This window comes from Haliotis cracherodii, unplaced genomic scaffold, assembly GCF_022045235.1.
Source record: "Haliotis cracherodii isolate W230 unplaced genomic scaffold, xgHalCrac1.p SCAF_3, whole genome shotgun sequence".
Classification (NCBI taxonomy): Eukaryota; Metazoa; Mollusca; class Gastropoda; order Lepetellida; family Haliotidae; genus Haliotis; species Haliotis cracherodii.
The window spans coordinates 14,019,839-14,029,636 of record NW_027266286.1 but is presented as its reverse complement, the minus strand read 5'-3'; the positions used below and the strand labels follow the sequence as shown (position 1 = coordinate 14,029,636).

General features: G+C 42.0%; 1 protein-coding gene across 1 annotated transcript; it reads left to right on the top strand.

Moving 5' to 3' along the window:
* The first annotated feature begins 769 nt into the window (after positions 1–769).
* LOC139475238 (mycocerosic acid synthase-like) lies at positions 770–9,275 on the top strand. Its single transcript, XM_071258480.1, has 5 exons — positions 770–1,011; positions 1,221–1,585; positions 1,865–2,046; positions 2,445–2,619; positions 2,722–9,275. The coding sequence occupies exons 1-5, from the start codon at positions 770–772 to the stop codon at positions 9,273–9,275; spliced, it is 7,518 nt and encodes a 2,505-aa protein (XP_071114581.1).
* The last annotated feature ends 523 nt before the right edge of the window (positions 9,276–9,798 follow it).

Genomic DNA, 9,798 nt, shown 5'->3' with positions numbered 1-9,798 from the left:
AAAGTCACCATATATCCGTCCTTGATATCTTTCTGCTACTCGGCTGTACAGTCAACATATATCCGTTCTTGATATCTTTCTGCTACTCGGCTATACTATCACCATATATCCGTCCTTGGTATCTTTACTGTCACTCGCCTGTTCATTCACCACATATAATTCTGTCTTTATATCTGCCTGCCTATAGTATTCAACCAGAAATATATGTGAGTGGCACAAGACTTTGAGATTTGCTTGCACATTTAAAGGGTAGTACACGTGAATGGGTTACTAAAGCGTTGTACGGAGTACATGTAACAATAAGCGCCGTGAGTCTAATATCTGTGGAATGGGTCGTGTCATAGCCCTGAATACACAGTTCAAGCGACATGCAACTTATGTTACAAGCATTGCTTGTGCTGGTTCCTGTTACAGGGGACAAGGAGCGTGACGAAGGGGTTAAATATATGGTTAAGCAGATAGTGTTTCTGGGCATGAGGGTGGGGAAAAAAAAGAAATTAAGGTTCATAGCTTTAAATATAACAAATATCTGGTTTTGTAGCTGCAGCTAAAACATTATCTAATCACGAGACAAACTCTCAGCCGCACCTTCCCACCCCTCGAATATAAAATGGTCAATTCCTTAGTAGCAGCTGATTCCTTGGACACCCTCTACCAGTTTAGAACAAAGTATTTGCAGTTGTCATAACTGATCTGTACAATTTTTCTTTGTGTTTATGTTTTTTAGCAAAGTGTTCGGGACTGAATCCAGCCATTCTTCACAAGGGAGATGTCGAGGAAAGGCAGTAGAGACACCAACCTGGAAACCACTGGTGATGAAATTGCCATCATTGGCATTGGTTGTCGTTTCCCTGGTGCCTCCTGCCTCAGAGAATTCTGGCAGGTCCTTGTGAATGGCGAAAACCATGTCGTTGAAATCACTGATGAACGATGGAATAACGATGCATACTATGACAAAGACCCACGCACCCCCGGCAAGTCATATGCCCCTAGAGCAGGTTTCATTAAGAAGTATGTTTCTATTTACTCACTGATCAGTATGAAACGAGACAGTGGAAGCATGTTTAACTTTGATAAATATGTTTATAAGCAAGCATATTGTTAGCATGAAGACATTCAACTGTATTTCTATTCATTCCCATGAGATAAATCAAATATAACTCTTTGAAATGCATTATTTAAAACAATACTAGGAAAGATATGTATTATTCTCTTTGCAGTTATGCTCATTTTGATTTCAAAATGTTTGGGATGAATGAGCATGAAGCTGCCCAGATGGACCCCCAGCAGCGCCAGGTGTTGGAGTGCACGTACATGGCGCTGGAGGACGCTGGCATCACCAGACAACAAATAGCGGGACAGAAAGTGGGTGTCTTCCTCGGCTGCATGAACAATGACTTCACCCAGCTGGCCAACAAACACCCACATCTTGTTGACAACTTCACCGTGACTGGCACAGGCAGCAGCATTGTATCCAACAGGGTGTCCTATGCCTTCGATCTCAGAGGACCATCCATGACCATAGACACAGCATGTTCGTCATCCCTCGTGGCCATACATCAAGCTGGGCTAGCTATGAAAGAAGGTGAAAGATAGAGTTTACACTTGTCTAAACATCGTCTGTATGAAAAGCCATGGAACATTTGTAGTTTTCCAGACTGGCCTGTTGACGTGTAAAAATCCATCTGATTCTCCACTACCGAGAGCGTAACGTCATAACGTTTGACGTGCTATCAAATAGTCATATTGGGTTTGACGGCGGTCTCAAGATATATCTCATTGTCAAATTAGTCTTAATAACGAGGTGGACGTCCGTGTACACTCCTCGACCTTCATAACCCAATTCACAGCTTGTCTTTCACAGGTGATTGCTCCATGGCGATATGTGGAGGAGTAAATCTACTTCTGTCTGGAGGAGTGTTTGTACCTCTCAGCAAAGCTCAGATGTTATCCCCAACAGGACAATGTCATGCATTCTCGGCCAATGCAGATGGCTACACAAGAGGGGAAGGATGCGGCATAGTCATTATCAAGCCGGTTAAGCAGGTGAACCATTGAGAAGAACATTTACTTTGTCCCAGTCATGTGGTTTTGTTATACCAATAAGAAATGTGACACATGACAGAATGTGTCGACATAATTAATTGTAATAATTAACATGCAATATACAAGGTGAGGTAGGTAAAGTGTGTCTGTCTATCAGTCTGTCTACCTGCCTTTGCGTGTGTTTGTAACGTCTTAACAGATAGCGGAAAATATGGATGATGATATTATATTAGAATCTACACCGAAACGTAGCGATGTCCATTCTCACTAATCATCAGTTACATGTCGAATTCCCGACTTGTAAATGCCACACAAACATACATTTATTTCATTTCCATATTTATTTAGAATATCAGAATTGGAAAATAGTTTAATTCATTGATGTGGTTATGTTTCAGGCGTTGGAAGATGGTGACAACATTTGGGGAACGTTAGTAACTGGTTTGAATCAAGATGGGCATGTAGCCAGACCTCTCACAGCACCATCTGGCGAGCAACAGGCACAATTGATACAAGATGTATATACCAAACATGGCATCGACTCAGCTTCCATTGACTACATAGAGGCACATGGTAAATTATTTCATTTTTGAGTTTATCACTTCGCATTTTATGACAGTATTCCTCATTTATCCATAAAACCATCATACTTACTTTTTCTCTTTTCTTGAAAAGGAACAGGCACAAAAATCGGTGATCCAGTTGAAGTCAAAGCTTTTGGGCATTTCTTTCTGCAACAACAACAATCAAAGAGACGATATATTGGTTCTGTGAAGACCAACATCGGCCATCTAGAGGCAGCAGCCGGAGTGGCTGGACTCATCAAGGTCCTGCTGATGATGAAACACAGCACCATCGTGCCATCCCTGCACTTCGACATGCCCAATGAAGAGATTGACTTTGACAAGTTTCAGTTTGATGTACCAACAAAAACAGTCCCATGGTTACCTGGTCAGAAGGTAGCATGTCTAAATTCGTTTGGGTTTGGGGGTGCTAATAGTCATGCCTTAGTTAAAAGCATTTCAAACAGACAAATTAACAGCACATATCCGTGTACTAAACCTATAGTTATATGCTTTTCTGGTTCTAACCACCAGACTCTGACAAAGAGCATTGGACAGTTTCTTTCCATTGAAAATCATGACTATGACATTCATGCCTTGTCATACACATCATGTGTGAGACGAGAACATTTCAAATGTAGAAAGCTGTTTGTTGTAAGTGACATGTCGAGTCTTGTAGTTCAACTAACAGACTTCATAAAGACAGAGAGCAGAGCGGAACCAAAGAAGGGACAGTTGCGACCGGTCTTCGTCTTTTGTGGTATGGGCACCGCCTGGAAGGGGATGTGTCTAGATCTGATGGAACAAAACAAAGGGTTCCGGGGAACCATGGAATCTATTGGCGTGTCTTTGAAACGCTTTGTTGGGTGGTCTCTCACTCAAAGACTGAAAGAAGATGATGTCTCAGATCCAGTCCTTGGTCCAATTGCCATCTTTGCCTGTCAGGTGTCACTGGCTCACCTCTGGGAATCGTGGGGGGTGAAGCCTGCAGCTGTTGTAGGTCAGTCAGTGGGGGAGGTAGCTGCAGCACACGTTGCTGGAATCCTGTCCCTGGATGAAGCAGTGAGGGTCATCTACAAGAGGACAAAGATCCTGTCCAGGGCTGCCGGTGGCAAAATGCTTCTTGTGAAGAATATGGACACCAAAGAAGTGGAAAATCACTGTGAGAAGTATGATGGCAAAATCTCTGTTGGTCTCTACTACAGCCCCAAAGCATGCACAGTAAGTGGTGATGCGTCTGCAGTTGATCAGCTTAAAGTTGAGCTATCAGAAATCGACGGAGACATGAAACTTATAGACCTGCAAGTGACAACTGCCTTTCATAGCCATCACATGGATCCTTACAAGGAGGAAATTGATGCTGTTTTACAAAATCTGGAAACGCAACATCCTACAGTTCCATTCATTTCAACCGTTGATTCAAACTACACAGAGGAGGATATACGAGCAGCAACATACTGGGCAAAGAATGTCAGAGAACCAGTCAAATTCGGGGATGGTATAATGGCTGCCATGAAAGAAAATGCCCACAATGTCTTCATAGAGATTGGACCACGCCCAGTTCTGAAAGCACACATTGAAGATATCTTACAAGGCTCTTCTCAGACTGCAGACACAGTGCCATCAATGACACCAAATTCGAAATATGAAAACCTTTTGAAATCCCTGGGTGAACTGTATGCGTGGAATTGCAACATATGTTGGTCTGAACTTTGTGAAATGAGCAGATTTACAACCCCTGAACCAACACACGCTTTCGAACACAAACATGTCATGGCATTCCCCAATGAAACAGAGGATAGTTCTCAAGGAGCATCTGTCGCCATGCATCATCTTTTCATGACACAAGTGGCCAGAGACAACAGACTGAAGATGCACATAGATCCATCATCCTTTGGTTCCATCTATGAGCATAAAATCAAGGATGTTATCATTATTCCAGGAGCAACCTATGCAGAGACTGGATTTGGAATCACTAGTTTGCTGAAGCTTTCGAATCCCTACGCATCAACAGTATCAGTTGTGTTTCAAAATCCATTTATTTTGAAGAAGGGTTTCCCAGCTAATATGTCTGTAGACGTTACACCGAGTGACAGCTGTACACACTTCCAAGTGAGAGGAAATGATATTGTTCACGCACAAGGAAAGATAGATCACAGAAAAGAGCAACCCACAGACGAGAGGGTTGACATTGCGCGTATTTTGAAAAGATGCTCAGAAAATATCAGCAGGGAAGATATATATCAAAACCTTTCACATCTTGGATTCAGCTACGGTGACAACTTTGCCACAATTGACTATGCATGTACTGGGCACGAGGAAGCACTAGTCAAAATGAAAATCCCTCAGATGCTTAGAAAAGAAATGGATCACACCTTTCTTCATCCAGCTATCCTTGATGGAATGCTTCAAGCAGCCGCAGCAACATCCACTGAAATAGATAAACAGTTTTTTCCTGTTCAGTTAAAGGATGTACACCTGAATCAAGCTTTAGAGACAGAAATGTTCACCTACACCCAAAGATTGCACTCAAATGAACGTTACCACTCATTTCACATGAAGCTTCTTTCTGAGAATGGAAGAGTTCTTGCTGAAGTAGGAGTGTTCAAGATCAAGATAATAGGTACCGACACCTATGACGTCATTGTACCAACCTGGAAAAGACTGGACCAGACTTTCAAAGAAGAACCCCTGAACACAAAAATTGCTGTATTCACAGATACCAGAGTGTGTGAAAATGATAACACTCAGGTCGTTTTCAGCATGGATGTGCTGACAACTGATTGGATAAAGAATGAGCTGGAATCAGCTATAGAAGGAGTATCAAGAGTGTGCCTCCTATTTCGGACAATTGAGGTTTCAACAGACAATGGATACACTATTCAAGAAGAACTTATTAAGCGCTTCCTTTTACTACGTTTGATAGTTCTCTATCTTACAAACAAACGTGCAGAGACACCTTTGATAATCATTTCAGAAGCAACAGAAGCCAGGTCTGCAATTGATGCAGCAGCTGCTACAGCATGTCTGAATGATGCAATCACAGCAACAGTAAGATGCATCATACGAGAACACAAAACACTGATCATTCAACTGGTGGAGGTTGTTGTGGGTACAAGAGGGGAATTAATGAAAAATATGAAACACTTTCTGGCAAGACTTCATGCAATTCCTCCAACAAAATACCCAGAAATACGGCTTCAAAACGACAGCATTTACACATCATCAATGCAAGTCATTTCTGAAGAAGCTCCAAACTACAGAACCAGCAGTATTCATGACCCAGCTGATGCCCTTCTGTGTTCAGCGATTGACAGTAAAATGGTTGAACCATCATTTGTCCAAGATACTGACACACAGCATTATGTTGAAAAAGATGCCATGGATATCTCGGTTGTTTCAGCTGTACTTCATAAACAATGCTTACACAGCATCACAGCTAATAATCAACATTTCAGAGACATTCGTATGTACCCGTTCTTGTGTTTTGAGTTTGTTGGCAGGGTTGCATCTAGGAATGGATCTGTGCAACCTCAAATCGCGGCTCTCTTTCCATCACCTATAAAACTGACTGTTAGGCTCCCCAAGCGGTGCACCATCAATATTGCTAAGTTTCAGTGTTACCAGCCTGGCCTATTGATCAAGCTCTACTGCCTGTGGAATTTGAGCCATGTGGTAAAACTGAAACATGTAGCAATCCTGTTCTCCTCGGCAACTGAAGCTCTTTCCAAGGTTCTTTCTGACATGTTACAGTGTAATGGCACCAAATCTGTAGCCCTCATCACGCCAGAAGAAATGGCTACAGACGAAAATTGCTCCCACCGGTCCTTAATCACAACTGTGGCGATATCTACTGACATTCTCACAAACCTTGTTTCAAAATGGTCTCAACTTGAGACTGTAATCACATTTGAAACAATAAACAAAGAAAGAACACTCCAATTCCTCCGTTCGGGTAAATCCAGTCCAACGGTGTACATCGTGCGTCCATTTGACATATTTTCGCCTTCTGCAATGCTTGAAAATGTGCCTAAACTCATTGCTTGGATTGAGAAACATCACAGGAAAATCCCAGACCTCTTCGTGTCCCACACAAGGGAATTTTCCCCACAAGATGAATGCACACCTCTCAGCATAGCAGAGCTCGTGCAGACAACATGCCTAGATTTGTCAGAAGAAGATGGACTGGACATGAAGGTCATGAGAACACAAATCAACAATCCTTTCCACAGACGTGGTTCCTACATTGTTGTTGGCGGGCGTACGGGACTTGGATGGGAGTGCGTCTCATACCTTGCAAAAGGGGGAGCTGGGTGCATAGTTATTCTCTCCAGGAGTGCGCCTGATCCTGAGAAACAAGAGCAAGTACAATTTCTAAGAGAAAAATTCAGTTGTGTGGTGACATTCATCCAAACAGATGTGTCAGATTTCAAGGCTTTGGAATCTGCTTTGGCAACATTTACAGCCAAATTCTCAGAATATCCACTACGTGGTATTTTCTATGGTGCAGCCATCATTGATGACTGCCCTCTAATAGATATGACAGAAGAAAAGGTTCGCAAAGTGGTCTCTCCAAAAGTAACTGGGGTGTGGAATATGCATCTCCTCACTGCACACCTATGCTTGGATTTCTTTGTCATGCATTCATCTGTAGTATCTGGAATTGGAAATGCTGGTCAATCTAATTATGGTGCGGGAAATGGCTTCTTGGATGGACTTGCACATTTGCGGAGAAGGTTTGAGTTGAATGGTCAGAGTATCAACTGGGGTCCACTAGACACGGGAATTCTAGAGCATAGTACAAAGTATGTACGGGAGCGTTTACGAGAGAAAGGATTGCTTGTGATTGAGAAACAAGACATAAGCAGCTGCCTAGAGCAAACACTGATGCTGAATAAAGTGCAGATGTTTGTAATAAACGTTGACCGAAAGGGGATGGCTAAGCAACTAATGCGAGACAAAGAGAAGATTGTAATGCTCCGACTACATGACTATTTGGAATCCTTTTTCAATCAACCGGAGGACAGTCCTTGTGAACAACAGTTGGATTTGGCAGAATTAAGTGCATTAGGAACGGAGAACAGGGTGACTCGCTTACAAAGCTATCTAAGGACACTAGTGTGTAAAAAGGCTTTGCTTGAAGAAATTTCTTTTGAAGATGAGGTTCCCTTAGTTCAACAAGGACTAGACTCAATGTATGCCATGGAAGTTGCTGGACAAATTCATGCTGATACACGTGTAGAGATTACAGCCGGTGATATTCTGGTAAAACCGGTGTCTGTCTTAGCAAGTATGATTAATGAAAGTCTTTTCAATGTCACAGATACAGAAGTATACACAGAGGAGCACGAAAATGTTATCAGTCAAACTGATATCCAGGACTCTATTGAAAGGAATGTCCTAGAAGAGGAACAGCAAAGTCTGAACAAGTCTGGATTCATTCATACACGTCTACTGTCTCTCCCAGATGTTTTGGATAAATCCCAGATGGATGACGTAGCTACCGAGTGTCTCTCCAGACACCATATAGCAAGAACAACATTTGCTTTTCTGAATGGTGATGTCAAAAGAGAAGAATCCAAATCTCCCGACATCTTACAAATAGTCACAGGAGAAGCTGCCGCTGAAATAGTGAGCAAAGCTCACGATCTCCTGGACTTGGAAAAGACAGGACCACTAAAATTTATTTTCCTGTCTGATACTTCAGAGCTTGTTCTTCTTTTTCACCGTGTTGCATTTGACTTCAAAGGGGTGATGCTACTGGAAGAAGAATTTCGAAGGTTTGGAGATGCTCTTTTGCATGGACAATTACTGTCAGATGTTCAAACAAGCCCTGACAGAAATATTGCTAAAGAGATACAACGTGTATTGGCTCCACTGTACGAAAACCTCGAGACATTCTGGAAGTCAACCCTGCATGTGATACCATATACCACACTTTCTATAAGCCCCAATGCCTACAGTGGAGAATATGGCAATAGCATACTCATTGGGAGAAGAATGGATGATGCAACTAATGATAGTTTGCTCCGATTTACAACATCACGGAATTCAACACCATTTGACTTCATGATTAGTGTGTATCAACTGATGGTAGCGTTTATAGGGAATACGAATTCATCATCAATCCTAATCCCTGTAGATTTGCGCCAGTATGTTCCCTCACTGGTAAGATGTGTAGGTAGATGTACAAACTACATCCCTGTCATTGCAGACACTTCAGATCTGGGATCAACCACAGTGGAAATGTTCCTGAATGAGAACAAGAAAAGACTTAGAGAATGTAAGAAGAATGGCCTCTTCCTCTATAAAAACATCAAAGCCTTGCTTTCCGCGGAAAATTCCAAAAATATGCACACTAATCAGTTTATGTACGAAGATCAAACACTGAAGGAGGATTTCACTGACAAGGAGGGTGAAAGCAATCTGACATTTGCCCCTGCTGCAGAAACATATGTATTTGTATACAACAGAAAGGACAATTCAAAATACATTGAGCTGCATTTGAGGTCTGACATGTTCCCTCTTCCTCGAGGTAAATGGATCATGCAAACATTCCTGCGCCTCGTTTCTTATGTAGCAAATCATCCCGAATGGACACTTCAACATCTGAAGCAGCAAGTGGAGAGGAAAGCGAAAGTGTCCAATGTGTGCTCCCTGCTGTAAAAGACATATGCATCTATTTGTCAACCCTTATGGTATCATCTCTATTTGATGGTGATTCATAAACACATGTTCATGATATGGACGGAATCGTACAATCAACTTTGCTTTTATCAGATATGTCCTTATGAATATGGACAGGTTTTGTTTTGCTTTTGTTTGCATGGAAACAATATGTATAAAATCATCGCCCCTTTAATGTGTAACCAGCATGGTAATTATGTTGTTAAGTATCTATGGTCATCGGTCTAGCATTATATGTATCTCCATTATCGCCTACAGTAGGCACACATCCCTCTGTGTAAAACCATCGTACAATAGGTACTCCATCTCTCTGTGTAAAGCCATCCTACAGTAGGCATATCCATGCCCCTGTGTAAACCATCCTACAGTAGGCAATCTACAGTAAAACCATCCTACAGTAGGAATACCAATACCCCTGTGTAAACCATCCTACAGTAGGCACTCTACAGAAAAAAACATCTTACAGTAGGCATATCCATACCTCTGTGTAAAACCATCCTAC

What these genes read in the sequence shown, in the direction of transcription:
- LOC139475238 (XM_071258480.1), top strand. Translation starts at nt 770, where the DNA reads ATGTCGAGGAAAGGCAGTAGAGACACCAACCTGGAAACCACTGGTGAT. An exon ending in TGGGCTAGCTATGAAAGAAG is followed by an intron (nt 1,586 to 1,864) that starts GTGAAAGATAGA and finishes TGTCTTTCACAG; the next exon opens with GTGATTGCTCCATGGCGATA. An exon ending in TGACTACATAGAGGCACATG is followed by an intron (nt 2,620 to 2,721) that starts GTAAATTATTTC and finishes TTTCTTGAAAAG; the next exon opens with GAACAGGCACAAAAATCGGT.